At 39.5% G+C, this 17953-nt stretch overlaps 1 protein-coding gene across 2 annotated transcripts; it reads left to right on the forward strand.

Annotated features, from left to right (window-relative positions):
* The first annotated feature begins 878 nt into the window (after positions 1-878).
* Positions 879-17684, forward strand: znf507 (zinc finger protein 507). Of its 2 annotated transcripts, none has more exons than XM_027137136.2 (7): positions 879-1003; positions 3640-5807; positions 7981-8095; positions 9309-9420; positions 10820-10924; positions 11988-12122; positions 15012-17684. In XM_027137136.2, the coding sequence occupies exons 2-7, from the start codon at positions 3642-3644 to the stop codon at positions 15298-15300; spliced, it is 2922 nt and encodes a 973-aa protein (XP_026992937.2). In that variant the 5' UTR covers positions 879-1003; positions 3640-3641; the 3' UTR covers positions 15301-17684. The 2 variants fall into 2 exon arrangements, with proteins under 2 accessions (XP_026992937.2, XP_047677434.1); XM_047821478.1 differs by lacking the exon at positions 879-1003 and adding an exon at positions 2557-2604.
* Positions 17685-17953: the final 269 nt, after the last annotated feature.

Here is a 17953-nt window from a genome sequence, read left to right on the forward strand (position 1 = left end):
CTCCACACACACACAAGGCGGAGGCAGGAATCGAACCCCCAACCCTGGAGGTGTGAGGCAAACATGCTAACCACTAAGCCACCGTGCCCCCTCATTAATTTCAATTATTATATTATTGACAAAAGTACACTAAGTATTATAAATATTATAAATAAAGTATTATAAATGTGCATTTGTACAGTCAACAGCATTTGAAGTGTAAACAACTTCAGTACAAATACATAGTATAGTAATCACTGCTTGAAGTTTGGAACCTATGAACATCACCAAATTCTGAGTTTACTCCCTTCAGTTTAGTATCACAGATATTTGAAATGTACACGTCCATGATTATAGCACATGCATTATAATATTTTATATTACATTAGATTATAGTGGACATGAAACTATCCTGAGTTTTCATACAAAATTATAAACTTCAGTTAAATTTGAATATCCTTTTGTGTGATGAATTGGCATTTTGCTGTTTTATGAAAGAAAGAAAGAAAGAAAGAAAGAAAGAAAGAAAGAAAGAAAGAAAGAAAGAAAGAAAGAAAGAAAGAAAGAAAGAACTATTGTGCGCATGCTTGTGATCCTAATTGGTTAATGATCAGAAGGGAATAATGATCTTCTGTTGTCTGCTGTGTAACCAAAACAAAAACCTTTGCACACATAATCTAATAGCCTATAAATAATGATTTTGTAATTACAGCGTGTCGTTTAATCAAGTGTAAGATACCGTATTAAAGCTATATGCGTACGTGGCGTACGTGGCACTGGGGTTGGATAATAGACCACATTTACATTCCCACTGTCCAATAACAAGTGCTTTAAAAAAGGAGGAGGCGGGACTTGACGGTTGACGTCACGTTCAAGCTCCTGTAAGGTCACCTGACCGACCGTGTCACATGATCTACTTTCTATTGTCGCCATTTTGCGAGCTTTTTTTTTTTACTGCATGAGAGTAAAAAACCTGCGAATCAGAAGCGCCGGAGGCCAAAGATCACTCAGAGTTGCTGTATCAGTAAGTAACTCGGACTGGCTGCTTAGAATAGTCGCATGATTCCGAGCTATTGATTAAACAACACCAATAGTTTAAGTGTTTTATTTTCGACAAGGCTTTAGTCCCAAACGCCTTTATTTTTTAACGTAGAGCACTAGCATCGAGGTACAAGCTGCTCCATCGTACCCTATGTATCGCGCCTATATAGGGAGTAAGGAGCGGTTTGGAACACAGCCAGAGTCCATGTGTAGATCCACTCGTGTTGTAAAGAGAAACCAACAAAAATCTACACAGTTATTAGCATCTCTGTCGACTTAAACTACCTCGTTACACGTTATCAGAGATACACATCACTTTGGATTTTTTTAGCAGATTTTTATTCACATATTTTCTGTATTTGGTTCTTTTACTTCACTTAAAATACACACTTCATGTTTAAAGACAACAAAAATGTGTATGTTGGTGTTAAAACACATCCTGTAATGTTGGTTTAAACTGAAACAGAGATAAAAACATGCCCTGATACTGCTGCTACATACAACTATAAACACTACTCAGATTCTACATCCTTTAAGATAAATCATATAAATCTACAACTATGGCTTTTAACTGTCTCTATGTTGGTCCCAGTGTGTTTAGGATACACGTGTGTGTGTGTGTGTGTGTGTGTGTGTGTGTGTGTGTGTGTGTGTGTGTGTGTGTGTGTGTGTGTGTTAGTGTTAGGAAGTGAAATCTTTCTTTCACACCATTTCCCAAAGAAAGCAGAAGTTGAGGGATATTTTGTGGTCAGATAAAGAAAGTGTAGGAACAAAATCTTTCCTTTTAATATAAAGTGAAGGATTACGGCATTTAACCGTCTCTATTTTGGTCCACGTGTGTTTAGAATACACGTGTGTGCCTGTCTGTGGTGTGTGTGTGTGTGTTAGGACGTGACTAACGTGTCTGCTAGGAAGTGAAATCTTTCTTTAACACCACTTTCCCAAAGAAAGCAGAAGTTGAGGAATATTTTGTGGTCAGATAGAGAAAGTGTATGAACTCTGAAATCTTTCTTTTTAGTAGAAAGTGACCGCACTTGGCCGATAGATAAACATGGCTTATCTAAAGTGTATTAATCGTTCAGGTCCAAACCGTGCACACCCTAAAACCAAATTGAACAAAAATGCCAGCTTGCTTTAGTCCGAAGAAGCCATACGTCACAGAACTGTTTCTGCACCATGATAAATCACAGGCATGCTATAATAGCATTGGGTATTTTAAACCAGGCTCCTGTTGACCCTCTCAGGGTCAAACGCCTGTTATGGCCAAACAGCTGACTTCTCCTAGGCATTAACTAATGAACGATATTTAAGTTTGTGAAATGCTGGCGTTTGCTGTTTAGTTACACTTCGGGATTGTCACCATCAGGAGTAAGAATTAGTGCGTTTCAATTCTTGTGTTGTGAGAGAAAACACTGTCTAATATAATTGTGGTATTACCACAAGAGATTATGCACTATCCAAAACCAACAGTCTAAATACACCTGTGTGCACAATCTATGTAACTAAACAGGGAATATTTTTCTCTCTGTTTGTAGGAAAAAAAAAAAATCTGGACTCAGATATACCGACTGCAACACCATTTAGGTATAAAATTGGGCTGTGTTAAGACATGGTGGCTTCTGATCAGAAGGTTGTGTTTCAAATCTCAATCCCAAGTTGCTGGTGTAAAATGCCTAGTTGTATAAAAATAAGAGAAAGTCTCTCTGAATAAGGATGTCTGTTAAATGTTATAAATCCAAATAAATCAAAGAACAGCAAGCATGGCAGAACTGATAAAAAATAATATTAGCTGATGTAATGACAGTAAATGAGTGCTCAGAGGCATGTATTTGTTTCTAACACATTAATATTAATTAATAACATTAATATTTTATGTTTGTTCCAGTGTATTGTTAAATGGGCAGACATTTCACTTGCTCAGGAACAAGCTAATTTTTTATCATCTCAATTTTCACTTTTTTAAATGGTGGACAAGTCAATCAGAAAAATAAAATCCTACACCTGCTTTACAAACGTTTTCATTTTTATAGTGGATGCCTTAGTTTTCCTATTTAGAGTACAGTGAAATTCGTTATTCAGTGAAATTCAATATTGTTAAGAACGTAGGGTCATTATAACTATAGTTATAACTATAGCACAAGCTGCTTGTTCCAAATCACACCACCTGCTTCACCACAGCCATCAACTGAGGCACAATCAGGCAGACGATAGGATTGTTTTTACTCTTTGGATTAAATAAAGTGCAAGGATGACAAATGTTTTCATAACGCCTACTAAACCAAGCAAAATAAAGTCTAGAACAGAGCCTTGATATAACTTTCCTGTTCTCTTTACACAATCACCTCGCAAATTAAGAGAGAGAGAGAGAGAGAAAGGCACAATCTAGACTCAAATAATATCCTTTATATGCGACACAGCTCATCTCTCACACTGAAGTTTTTATTCGACGCTCCTGCTAAGTTGGCAAAGTAAATGTAGCATTATTGCTGTATATTTTTTGTTTACTTCACTTCAGGGCTGTAAGACACTTGTATTATTTTTATGAATGCTTTTGTACATGTAACTCGAAGAAACGTCATTTGGCAAATTTCATGGAGGTATTGTTTCTGATTTACGTAGGTATGGAGGACAGCAGTGGTGTTGCCATCGTAGTCCCTTGTTCAAGGGATCGTCAGGATGTCTTCACCCCTGATTCACACATTCATGATATGGAAAAAGAGCAGGAGCAGCACAAGCAAGCTGCAGATTCTCTCATCCAGGTGATCGAGAAGCTGAGTAAGATAGTGGAGAAAAGGCCAAGGCAATGCACCCTCTCAGGGAAAAAGCGTCCTTCCATGACCTGTGCCTCAGTAATGGTGGCGGATAGCAGAGAAGGCAGCAGGGGGGTTTCACCCTCCAAAAGAACCAAGGAGCATATAGAGGACTGCCAGGATCTTAATTGTGCCCCAGTGCCAATCACAGAGCAGGACACGATTAACAGAAATGCCCCCATGGTTGCGTGCTACCAGTGCAGCCTGTGTCGCTTTCTTTCCCCCACGCTAAATGCTTTGAAAGAGCATATGAAGCAGCATGATGAGCAGCACAATGACCTTATTCTTATGTGCTCAGAGTGTTGTTTTACTTCCAACCATCAGAAGGACCTGGAGGCGCATGTCAGGCTCCACTTTGAGGATGGTGACTACACCGAGAGATCCCCTGCAGAGCAGCAGACCGGGTCAGTAAAAGGAAATCTGCAGGGTAGGATAGGATACTCTACTGTGAGATCTGAGCCTGAATTGGAGAAAATGCCAAGAACCCCCAAGAAGTGGTACAGATACGAGCAAGGTCGGTATCACTGCTTGATTTGCAGTTATGAATGCGGGCAGCAGCGCAATTTAAAAACACATGCATGGAAACATGCTGGCTTGGTCGATTGCTCATACCCTATATTCGAAGATGATGCTGATCAGCATGAGGTTAACCCTTTATATACTCTGACCAGCAACCCATCCTTAGCGCTGTGTAAAAAGCGTGAGGATGTTGTGGTTCTCACACCTTTTGGAGAACAAGCTCAGGTTCTGCGTAGTGCTCGTTCCATTCATTTGGAATTGTGTGCATCCGCAAGTGTGAAATACGAGGGTGATGTGGTGTCAGCAAGAGTGGAGGAACTTAAAAACCCTATGCAGAGCGTTTTCTCTGTCGAAGGAGCTCTGTCAGAGGAGCCGATTAGGGAGGTTCAAGTGACTCCTGAGGCTCAAATGGAGCTGGAGTTGGAGACAGAAAACCAGCAGATGAGCACTGACAGCTTGTTGTCTTCAGTACAGAAGATCATCAGCTCTAGTGGCAACAGTGCTGGCCATGTTAACGTCATTGTTGAGAGGCTGCCCTGCTCTGAAGAACCTGTAACCAGCCAGCCTCTGCTCCTCAGCCCAGAGGCGTCTGGATACAAGAACTTACTAGCTTCCCAGGAAGTGGGAACCGAGAGACAATCTCACCCCTTGTTTTGTGAGGAGCAGGTTCTGATTGACTGGAATGGTAGCGATGAGCATCAGGAAATCGAGAGTCAGGAGACTGGTCCACCTCCAGAGGACAGTGTGCCTCCAGTTCGTAGAAGGACTCACTCAGAGTGCTTGCGATTGCACTCTTTGGCAGCTGAAGCCCTTGTGGCTATGCCGTTGAGAGCTCCAGAGTTGAGCAAGTCGACTGTTAAGGGTACTTCGAGTGTTATTTCTGACACAGGCCAGAAAATATTTGATTTGTCAGCTGCTTCTGCTGTATCTAATGCAAAGGTACCTTCAGCAGAGCTGGTGGCCGAGATGCCAGGGTCAACCACCCTTTTGAACCTCAGCCACGGTTCCAGGGATGGAATAATGTTGGAAGGACCTTCAAAAGCTGGAATCAGCATCTCTTTACTGACTGTCATTGAACGACTACGAGAAAGGGCCGATCAGAATGCCTCTGATGAAGACGTTCTGAGGGAGCTACAGGACAATCCACAGCTTCTGAATGACAGTATGGCTACGGGAGAGGTGGATGTGGCAGACGATTCATCGACCACAGAAGCCGATCTGGTGGAGTACGTTGCAGGGAGCGACAGACCCTACCGCTGCCGTCTCTGCCTTTACAGCAGTGGAAACAAGGGCTATGTCAAGCAACACCTCCGTGTTCACAGGCAGAGGCATCCTTACCAATGCCCAATTTGCAAACACATTGCCTTAGACAGCAGCGATCTGGAGAGCCATATGATCCACCACCGCAAGAGCCGCATGTACCAGTGCAAGCACTGCCCAGAGATTTTCCACTATAAGGTGATTATGCATGAGGCAAACATTTTATACCAAATAGTAACATAAGACCTATAATGTGCCATTAAATCGATGGATACAACGAGATCCCTATAGGTTCTTTTGATAGTTTTGCAGGGGAAAATTGAATGTTCGAGATAAAACCCAACTTTTTAGCCTTCAATGTAGAAGCTTTAAGTGAGCAAAGAACCTTTTGGCTTCTAGATCTGAACTATCCAAAGAATATCTGAGAAACACGTTTCTTATCAATATGTTATTAAAGACTTTTATCTCTGTTTTTAACGTCAACATAAACTCCGTAATGTGAAATTGTAGTATAAATGTAATGCACAGCACTGGTCAAAGTACATAAATGGTCACTGTTATGTAATGGTAAATGTTATTGCATCATAAAATGGCACAGCTTATAATGTTCCCATATGCAAATGAAGGCATGCAGCATATATAGGTTTGTATAAATAATTTCCTTTATTGCACATGAAATGATTTTTTGCACATGAAATGATGCACACGAAATGATTTTCTGATGCGACAAAGCCGCGGCGATACCTGCACCACCTGATTGTGGTTCCAAATAAGCAATCGTAGACAATGCCAAGTAATATTTAAAATAAAGATAGATGTAATATATGATATGATGAAGTAATTGCTCCTGAAAGCTACTTTTAATCTGAGCATATATAAGTACCCAGATTTATTAGAAAAAGCACATCGCACCACTTCCCAGAACAGCAGGGAGTCGATTCGATTAGACACAAAGTTAAAAATTAAATTGTGTAAGATTAAAAAGTCATAAGCATCAAAACTAATCTTTAAAATGCAGTTGTATTGCTTTAAATAAAGGGACCATACTTTAATATTATTTGCTTCATTAGTTAACATTAACACATCATGGACATGAATAAGCAATCAATATGGGTGTATTTATTTATTTATTTATTTATTTATTTATTTATTTATCCTTTATAACATGAATGAACAAAAGTTATTACGTGTTACTAAATGATAATAACTTATTGAACCCTGGCCTCTAGGTATAAATATTGGCACTTGCTTTTATGCCTCGTTTCTGAATTTTAACGCTTATCGTATGCGGCCATATTCACAAATGCGACGCTCCTTATTTGTCGCTGTGTGCTTAATTTTTCTCATTGATAATACATACACTGCTATTTAAATGATTTGTTATAAATTAAATATTTAAAAACGCCTTGACATTCTTTACACTAAACTTAAGTACAGCTGTTGCTTGCATTTTCACTCCTTGCATATTTTTCAGCATGTTCATATTTGAAGAAAAAAATATTCAAAGGAGGGATGTGAACAATTTATCACAGGAGCATTTTATTCCCTTGATGCTTTCTCGTAGATGCTTTCTCCCAAACACGTCAATGGAAATTTATCGAAATTATTTTTTTCTTTTTCTTCTTTTTTTTTTTTGGTTTTGTGCAGCTCTGAAAAGTGTTGAATTTTTCTGCTTCTTCAGGGTCCATACTTATGATTTCATCCTTCGAGTCATGTTTTCAATGGTTTTAAGGTGCTTCATTCTAAGAGAGACACAAGACAGGATTCCGGTTTCTCTTGATTTTTAAATAACATTCTGTAGAATGCAAAAGATCTCTGATTAATTCCGTTAGTTTCGAATGATCACACCGTAATGAGCAGTAACACACTGAAAGTTACCTACAGACACATTAAAACATGAAAGAAAAACATTTGCAGCTTACAAACTGACAACTAGTGTAATGTTTTATTAGCATTATTCCAACAGACAAAAGACAAAAACATGTTACCTGAGACATTTGTTATTGAATGCTGTTTATCAGACTAAAGAGTCATATTTAATGGATTACAAGCACCAGTTTATACAGTACAAACATCCTGTTGCTTTAAGTTGTATAATTCTTTACTCGCAATAACCCGTAAACAATGTTCAAAGTCCACAATGTCGCATTTCTCCCTTTCTTTCCTCCCTACATTTTTTTTTAGACTTTGAGTTAAATAGTTAATTTGTGTGATTTGAATTAAAAATGCTAAACGGTGTATAAAGCTCTGTGCAGAGAAGCTGTCCAAGCCCTGTGCACAGCACTGGAAGCTAATCCTATTATAAAGTTTGCCATTTCTAAATATGGAGACTGTGATGAATTTCTGACTTATTTATTTATGCCACGTTCAGAGTCAGATGAGAGACCACGAGAGAGAGCATCAAGGGATCAGCGACACCGCAGCGGCCCTCACGCCTGTCGGCGAAACCAAAGCGAACGTAGACGAGTCCGTGATGACCGAAGAGGGTGAGAGTCACACCATTACAGCAGCCCATTGTCAAAGGGGTTTTTACACCTGGTCACTTCATGCGTTTTCTGTGATCCGATAGCTATCCGATCGTAAAAAGACCAGGTGTAAATGCCCCCCGAAACGGTTTCGAGACGGATATAAATCCGATTACTCAAACCCCTTCAGGAGGTGGTCTGGGACGCATTTCAGGTGAAACTGGACAGGTGTAAATGCATGTGGTTGTTTAAGCCACATACGTCAGCGCTATACTCCTCCCAAACGGAAGTACGTGACTCGCAGGTGACGCGCGAGTCGTGCATCACGCCAGAAACAAATATGTTTTCCCACCAGCTCCGATCTTTCACCCAGGTGTCTCGTTGGGTCTTAAAATGCTCTGCTGTCGCCAGCGAAAATGCAGCAAACAGTAAATGCTGCTTTTTGTACAGTAGCAACCGCACACACCAAAGCGTGTTCCATATCAATTACCCCAGAAATGAAGTAAAATTGGGCAGGAGTAGAAAGATCGGATTGATATCCGATTCGCCGAGACGCATTTATGTGGCCTAATGTAAATCTAGCAGTTTTAACAAATCAGATATCTGTCAGATCAGAGAAAACACATGAAGTGACCAGGTGTAAAAAGGCCCAAACTATCCCATGCTATTCTGCTGCAAGTGAGCCAACAAAAACAGTTCAAATGCAGTCAGTCAGTGTAATAACACACAAAGCACTGTCCTGAAAACCTGCTCCGGTGCCAACACCATAAAACTCCAACCACTGGAACATGTTCCTATGAGTTAGTTCTTCCTATACAAGCCTTTTTTTTTTCTGGGCCATCACACTCAACAATAACATCAATAAAATCAGAAAACAGGATAAATAGCCCATACTAGATAATATATACAAAAAAAATATGAATAAAGCTAGGATTTATAATAATTTTATTATTATTAAATTATTATTATTATTATTATTATTATTATTATTATTATTATTATTCAATTATTATTATAATTTAATAATAATAAAAAATACTAATAACTTCATCTAATGATGTACTAGGTTGATATTATTGTGCTAGATTTTCAGAATTTATTCTTTATTATCCTGTCCACATAAACATTTTCGACATTTAGGGGTTTTTTTTTTTGTACTTTTTTATGTCTATCAGAAAGCCCTGTATAATGGTGCTCATGTCTGGGTGTGTTTTTGTATGTACGTTTTTTGCAGATTGTTTCAGTGAGCAGAAGGTGTATAAATGTGACATGTGTGATTATACCAGCTCTACCTACGTCGGAGTGCGGAATCATCGCAGGATACATAGCTCTGACAAGCCCTACAGGTGTGTGTCTACTCTCTCAGCAACACTGGGAAAACTTTCTTTTTTTGTTAAGCCAGAAGTTCAGCATGCCTAAGTGTTTACAAGGTGAAGTGTAGATGTAAATCCTTTAAATTGTGTGTAATGGCGTCATTCAACCACAAGGGGGAAGTAAAGCCTAAATTTTATTTATAAAGCATTTCAGGGGACATATGTGTAGGTGTTATCTATAAAATGGTAGAAATGCATGAAAATGGCCCAAGTGGTGGGGAGATTTTGAGTTTATACAATAATTTCTAATTTAAAGTTGTCATTGGTTAATTTATGAATTAAATGGCCATACTTGGAAAAATTTAACATTAGAATAACTTAAAACGAGCTTTAAAGCCTCCGTCTTGTTCACCGGTTATGTAACTTTAGCTAAGCTTGAGTATATTTTATAACTTGAGGAAGCCAAAATGGACTAGTGTTGCATCAGGTGTGCATTCCTGCCTCGATAGGCTTGGCTCTGGATCTACCACAACCCTCGACCGGGATGATGCGGTTACTGAAGACAAATGAATGGGGGAAAAAAAACATTAAAACAGTGGGGTTTTAGATGTAGAAAGAAAGATCGTCATATAATGGATCTCGTTCTCTGGCTCTTAGCAGAGCCTTTTTATGCATGCAGACATCTCTCGTCCATTTTGCTTCTCTCACCTACGCCTACTTCAAACAGTCCCTCAGAGACGCGTAGCTCTTTCAACTAGCACTCGCTTGAGCTCTGTGCTTTGAGTGGGGCACGGTGGAAGTGGCAGACAGCATAGTGATTTTCTGTCCCCCTCTTTAGCAGAAAAAAATTAAAGCATTCATCAAGTGGGTGAATTGCAAATTAAACCCATTATTAAATCCTTTCGGCTGGAAGTTCATATGGTGACGGTGTGTGTAACTGCTCTAAAATTTTTAACCACAAGAGGGCAGTAAAACTTAAGTTTAATTAATTGGACACATTTATGTGAGTAAGACAGCAGAGTGCTTTCTGTGGTATTGGGTGTGGGTGTGAAAGATTTGCACACACACAAATATACACACTTGTACTTTTTCCAGCTCTCAGCGGGGCCTCTTTGAGCACGTGGAGTTGTCTTTCCACCATTCTGCACCTCTAACCTACTCCTACTTCAAACAGCCACTCAGAGATGTGCAACCCTTTCAACTAACACTTGCCTGAACACCACTCTTTGAGCACAGACTCCATACAAATGGCCTCTTACTTCACATGCAGAGCTGTGGGGTGATTGTACACATCCCAACCAGCCTTGCAAATAAACTTTAAAAAAAATTACACTGGGAGGAGTCATTACTCTGTTGTTGGGGAGTTGAGAGAGGTCGTTTTTCTGCTTTCAGCTTTTCGGAGTGTGTTTATGTCCACTGTGATCTGCTACAGGTGCTGCAGCTGTGACTTTGCCACCACCAACATGAACAGCCTGAAGAGCCACATGAAGAGACACCCACAGGAGCACCAGGCTGTGCAGCTGCTTGAGCAGTACAGGTGAGCAACATGGCACCGAGCAGGCAGAGAGAAGCCAACCGCTTTTATCCTCCTGAACTCTCGAGTGGCTCAACAGTCAAAGCTTTTTCTTTAATGTTCGGGAGATGGAGAGTGTGAATCCTGACATAACGCTCCATGACTGGGGATTCCAAAAGGAAATAATTGGTTCTGCTGTGCGGGTAGAAGGAATGGCCGTCCCCTCTCCTGTCAATCAAACTGACACGTCTAATCGTGGGAATTTGTTCTACGGTCCTGTACAGCTGCTTAACAATGCTACACGAGTGGCAGGTCAAACAGATGCATTTCTTTTGTTTAACTAAAGCCTCTCTCGTTCTGTCATGCCGAAAGTTTAGCTCAGAAATCGTTTAGATGTTCCAGGTATTGTATTCTACACAATTAAAGACACCTGGGAAACATTCCCATGTTATTTATTGCCAATGTTTCTTCCCATTCTTGTATCACATGCCTAAAGTTTATAATCAGAAGGCATATAATCTGTAGCCGGAGCTATATAATCAGTAACACCCAGACAACTTGGTGGACTTAACTAGCTAATTAACTCACCACATGTTTTTAAGTTGTGTTAACTACCACTTTTTTGCCTAGTCATTTAGGTTTCCAGGCGACCGGTACACGTGAGCAGGCAGCACAGTGGAGCTTTTATTTGCCTGGTGGGTTAGCTAATGAACTTAACATTTGTCCACCTCTGGCAGTTTATCTTAATTTGCTAGAAGGAAGATGAAGTGGATATGAATCACAATGAACAGATGTGCTGAACTAAAGGTCAAAACGATACAGCAGAGTTCTATATAGAGATACGACATAAGGTAACACACTGAATTTATACAGCGTAAAAATGAAACTCCTCTGCACAGTTCCCCTGTCCTTTATTTTTTATTTTTTTACTCCTTTTGTTTCCTGTAGTTAGTTGTTGAGCCTGGAATACTTCATGCTAGTTTACAAAACAGCGCATCAATCTGGTAGAGTAAAGAATAGGCGGATATAGTAGATGGAAAAGAAGACAAACAATTGATTTTATTCTTCTTCGTCTGCTCCGGCTCAGATGCTCCCTCTGTGGATACGTGTGCAGTCATCCTCCGTCCCTCAAGTCTCACATGTGGAAACACGCCGGGGATCAGAACTATAACTACGAACAAGTGAACCGGGCAATCAACGAGGCCATGTCTCAAAGCAGCAGGTGAGTGTCACCTTCAATCCTTTGTGGTTACTTTATTAATAAATATCCTGCAGTCAGTGTAGCATATTCTGAGGAAGTGCTGAAACAGTTCTGCTACACTTTAAGTCTGGTTTGTTGTTTTGGAATTATTATTATTTTTCGCCCTCCTCCTTCATGCACACACTTACATTTTTCTGCATTTGCCAGATGCCCTCATTCAGAGTGACGTATGAATGTGCGTGAAGCACACAGAGCTCACATGCTTGCATATGTGTCAGAGGTAATAGTACATATTAGAGGTGTAGCCACTGCAGGTGTTATATAGATAATATGAAAGGTTATATAATGTGCTTATGCTATAATAAGGCTTAAATAGGTAGCCAGGATCCGATGACATTTTATTAGAGGCTGAGAGAAGGTATATAATCAAAGAACAAAAGAGAGACCAAAAATGTAAAAAATAAAAAAAATAAGTATTGGATAAAATAATAGAAGCTTGTTTGGGTAATAAGAGCATCCAGGAAGATCTGTTATGGTCGTGGAACGCACAGGAAAAGGCGAAGAAAATCTCAACAGAATCGGAAGTCGGATCAGGAGCGAGTTCAGGAAGCCGTTCAAAGATTTCATAACAATTAGGAGTCCGATTGTTTGGGCACCTCAGGAGTTGGAAGAAGTAAGCTCAGGCCCGGTTTGAGTTATAGCTCAATGACTGAAGGAATGTAGGTGTGCTCAGGAAGATCAGGGCTTCAGAGACGATCCAAGAAACCAAAGACCTCAAACATCATATAAGGGAGTTGGAAACGTCTCTAGGGCATTAGCTCATGTGTAGAATGCCTGTGGGCATGTGTGGACAGGTGGACCGTCTTACTACTGTTTTCCATGTATTTATAGAAATCCGGCAAATAGGTCTGATTTCTACTCAAGCTTACTATGGAGACATGAAACAGAGAGCAGTCAATAAAGCACACAGCAACAAGATATCAAACTAAACTTGTCCAATATTCCTAAAGGAGCCTGAATTAATTGAGTGAACGTTTGTACATGGTGTAGTGTTTGGTTTCTCTTCAGAAAGTTATACAGCACTGTCTGTATGTATTCTTTAGCTGTCTGTCGGTTGGAGTAGATTTACACCTATTCCACCTGAGACAGAAGAGATAAAGTTACTTTCACTTAAACTTTGACTTGCAGCAAAAAAAAAAAACAGATCATCGTTTTTAACAAGAGCCGGTGTCTTCTGTCGGATAGGAGCGACTGCGACTGTCGCCGACTAGATGTTTGCGTGTCCAGTGACAACAATGCGGATGGTATGATGCAGATAGACGCTGCTAAATTGTATGCACAAAGACCAAACCTCGCTTTACAATGTTTCATTCGAATGGGAAGAAAACCGATTGGGAACGTTAGTCGCATCACCCACTGATAAATATTATTACTATTGCAACCATTAGTAGGGACGCCTACTGAGACTTCGTTGTGCCGTGACTGGCGACTTCCAGTGATAAAATCATTGCATTTGTGAACATAGCTTCATGCGGCAACAAGGAAGAAGCAGCTTGTTTATTCATTTATCTGCAGTAATTGTTTTGCTTGCCTCATTTCAGCGAGGTGGTTTTTCTGCACCAGTCTACGAAGCAATTTTCGCTTGCTTGTGGCTAATCAGAACCACTCCGTTGTTTTTAACAAGGCACTTTGTTTAATCATCCTCATCTATGGTTGGTTCATATGTTTACACGGTAGGAAAGCTATACTATATGCATCATAATATAAATAGAATATTAACATCAATACATAAAGATTACGACCAGGGAATTAAGCGTAATAACACCGCTTGGAAGACTATAACGTTATACCTTTTTCAATACAGAATGCTGGTGTACTTTAGGCAAACATGTAAAATAAACTTGGGCACATCTGCTAGGATTCCAGACGTGTCAGCGAGGAAGGAGAACAGAAATGATCGGACATCTGTTTCTCCAAAGTGAAACTGACATGTACGGAAATAGCGGTGAGCAACCGCTGGCTGTTTGTTTTCGAGCTTGAGGATATATCTTGTATCCCTGAGCTCATACTGTGCCAATATGCCAATCACACGTGTGCACGGGTCTGAGCTTTAATCCCAAATCTCTACATCGAGTCCTGATTTAGAGACCATAATGTTTCAAACTCAATCGAGATGCTGGATAGATGGAACTCCATAGTGTAATTATATCATCATTAGGGAAATGTATATTATGCGCTTCCTTAAATTTCGGACATGATACATTAGAGAGCAACACGTTTCGGGAAAAAATGGATTAAACCACAGCATGGGTGAATGCTTGAATATGATTGGTCAAAAGATGTGCATTCTGTTTGATATAACAGCATTGATAGTTCGGACTGTATTATAAGTGTAATATTAATAATATTGCTGTGTGTGAATATATTATTGTTTCTATAGTAACAGCTTGTACAGCAGACGAGCCACAGTGTCTAATCGAAATATCAACCAGCTTTACAACAAAGTTATTCTTATTTTATTATTTCATGCAGTTGGGTTTAGAAAGGTTTATATAACATTTATGGAAGAAGTGTTGACTAACTTAGAACCAGTATCTGTTTTCTTGGTAAAATGGCTGTGAGTGTGTGAGTGTGTGAGTGTGAGTGTGTGAGTGTGTGTACAAGAGAGCACGGCTGGTATCTGGTTATAACATGGGTACCAACAAGAACGTGTCTCTCAGATGTTCTTCAGACACACAGAAATGCAGACACGTCTTTCATTAACACATTGAACATTAATCATTGGCTTATGGATATAGTAAAATATTCATGGTCTTGTCAGCTAATTTATTATACAGCACTTAGACAAAGTAACCTTTCAAACATTCTCCTTTTTATTTTTCCGTCACTGTTTCTTTGTTTCGGCATAAGGTCTCCAGTCGTGCCTTCAAAATCAGGCCTGGATCCATCTGCAGACCGTCCATATCTCATCCTGAACCAGAAGGAGAAGACGTCGCGTCCTTCAGCCCAGAGAGCGTCGGGGTTACCGATGAGGAAAGGAGGCACCGGGGTTCCAAATGCAGCCCTGGAGTACTGCATGCTGCTCTTCTGCTGCCCGGTCTGCAGCTTCGAGTCCACCAGTAAAGAACAGCTGATGGAGCACATGAAGGAGCACGACTTCATCAGCATCATACTGAGCAAGGAGCAGCAGGGAAGATAGGTGCATAAGGCCAGCACAGCACCGTGTGGGGGAAACCTACAATCTGCACACACAAAATCTACTTAAAAAAAAAAAAAAAGAGCCTATATATACAGTATATATATAATGTATGTATGTCTGTTTATTTTTGGACACTTTTTTTTTAATCCTTTTGATACACTGCTTTACAGAAACTCTGTAGTTTTATTGTATCAAACGTTATAAGACTGATTTTTTTTTTTTTTTTTTTTTTTAATTAACCAAGGAAACATTCAGTATCATAGCGTAATATCATAGGTGGATATTTGTTGATTGAACAGCATTTCGTACCTCATCACTTCACTTTTCTACACCGTACAAATGAAGATTAGGGTTAATCATCCATAGGGCAGCTTCTTTTACTTCATTGTAATATTATTTATCAGTATTTTTTTATATAGTCTTCATGGTAAGGGAAGAAAGGAAACGGTTTTAGGTTACCAACCTTGTCGTTTTGTCAATATTTGTTTTAATATTTATCACGCTTATTTATATCTTTTGCACGCACCCTTCCGTTACGCTCACAGAAAAGGAGCGGATCGTCGTTAAGCCGTTCTTTTTTCCGGTGCTATTGACGCTTACTTTGGCACGTTTGGAGCAAACAAAGCGTCGTTTCAGGAATGTATCTTAAACCCACAGACTAGCCAGTGTGCGGCAGTGTGTGTTTATCTGCTTGTACTGTTTAAATACAAAGTCAGGAGACATTCTAATGGTCACCGGTCCAAAAATATCAGGTAATAAAAACTCCATCCAAGGCAAATACTGTAGCGAAAGCCACGTACGACGTCCTACGTTAATCTAGAAGGATTAGAACACAAACATCAGATATGTTAATGTAATGCATCTATACATAAATATACAAGATATTTCCGTTTTCTTTCATAAGACACCATTGTCTTACTAGTAAACTTAGCTTAACGCTAAGTTTCTTCCTTTTGTATTCAAATGCATACAGAAACTTTTTCCTTTTCGAACTTTTTTTTTTTTAGTTCACGTCTAAGTTACGATGTGATATTTTACGATTTGCTACAAATTATTATTTATATATAAAAGATGTCCGTCGAATTTTTAAACATTACTGGCTACCTCTGGTCAAAATGCCCACCCCCCCACCCCCGAAAAAAAAAGTGTTATGTTAAATACCTAGGGATAATTTGCATACATGCACTGATTTCATGTCACCAGTTCATGTGCATTTAGGTTGCCTTTGGGGAGAACAATGTTTCAGGCAAAATAAATAATTATCAGTAAGAATATCTCTGGATCAGACCAAATTTATGAATATCTCTGCCTACTTTACAGACTAAGAGCATGCATCAGGAAGATAATGATTGGTATGCACATGGAGCATGCAATCACTTGAGCTCATTGTGCATTTTAATCACAGTAATTTGAGTTTAGCCGGGATGCACGGAAACCCCGTCCGATTCGGAATTGCTTTCCCGTTATGTTTCCGACGCACATGCATCCAGTCGAGCAGTGGAGATGCAATCAGATGTTAAGCGTACGCATTCTGAATGCAATTTGCCTGTTTTGTTGTTCTTTTTAATAACAGAGCAGTTTGTTAATCTGTATAGACTTTAGAAAAAGGTGGAGGAACAAACTATAGTCTAGCTAGTTTTGTATTTTTTTTTTTTTTTTTGGTGATAAGCTTTTCGATTATACGAGTACTTAGCTTAAATTCTGCACCCACCGAACACTCACATACCCTCAAACATACCGTGCATCACATACCTGGACATTTGACCAAAAAACTAAACAAAGCACACACAAGCGTAGGTGCTGGGTCAGATATGTGCCTTCCATTTTTACTCCTGATTAGTTCTCTCTTTAAATCCAAGCCAAATGTTGCGCCTTAACTGATCGCAACTGAATTCGGACTTGGTTTTGCTCTCATTATTTTGCTATTGTATCGACACCTGGTACTGTAGTACGGCTTATACACAGTATGGCTGTGTATATACTGTAGAATTTGGACCCTTTTTTTTTATAAGAATTTCTATTTTAAGGTGACTTGCAAACACACTACAAAGGGTGGGGAAGAAAATAAACGTAATGGAGTAAAATGATGGAGTCTAGCCAAAGCGTATTTAAAAAAAAAAAAAAAAAAGGCCTATTCGGCTGTAGTCCAGAGTAATGGAAAGCTTATCATCAGAAGTTTGTAATGCTGCCAAAGGAGGTGGAGGATCGTAGACTTTAACATTGTTAATGCTTTTCAGCACTATTTTTCAAGTTCATATTGTAGTGGTCGTGCAGGGCCGTGTTTCACAAACCTAGTGTTCCGTTCGATTATTTATTTACACTTCATACACTGTAAATTGTTATTACTTGTATTTTTGGTATTAAAAACTGAACAATGACTTCAACCTTCTGTAAGTGGTGTTATTTTCTTGGGGTGGGTGGGTCAGTAGACACCCCGGGTGTAAAATCCACAAAGACGAACTGTTCCATTTCACAAATGGAGCAAAGTTCAGCATCTTCATTGTGCTTCTATCAGACTGATCGACTTCCTCAACTGTGAAGTCTGGCTGTGTTGGATTTTAGAAGTGCAAAGACCTCGCTGATGCTCTTTGTAGTAAATCTCATCATGGCACTTTGGAACAGTCAGAGGTAAAAGATGTAAATTTTTCCGTCA

Source organism: Tachysurus fulvidraco, chromosome 1 (genome assembly GCF_022655615.1).
Source record: "Tachysurus fulvidraco isolate hzauxx_2018 chromosome 1, HZAU_PFXX_2.0, whole genome shotgun sequence".
NCBI lineage: Eukaryota > Metazoa > Chordata > Actinopteri > Siluriformes > Bagridae > Tachysurus > Tachysurus fulvidraco.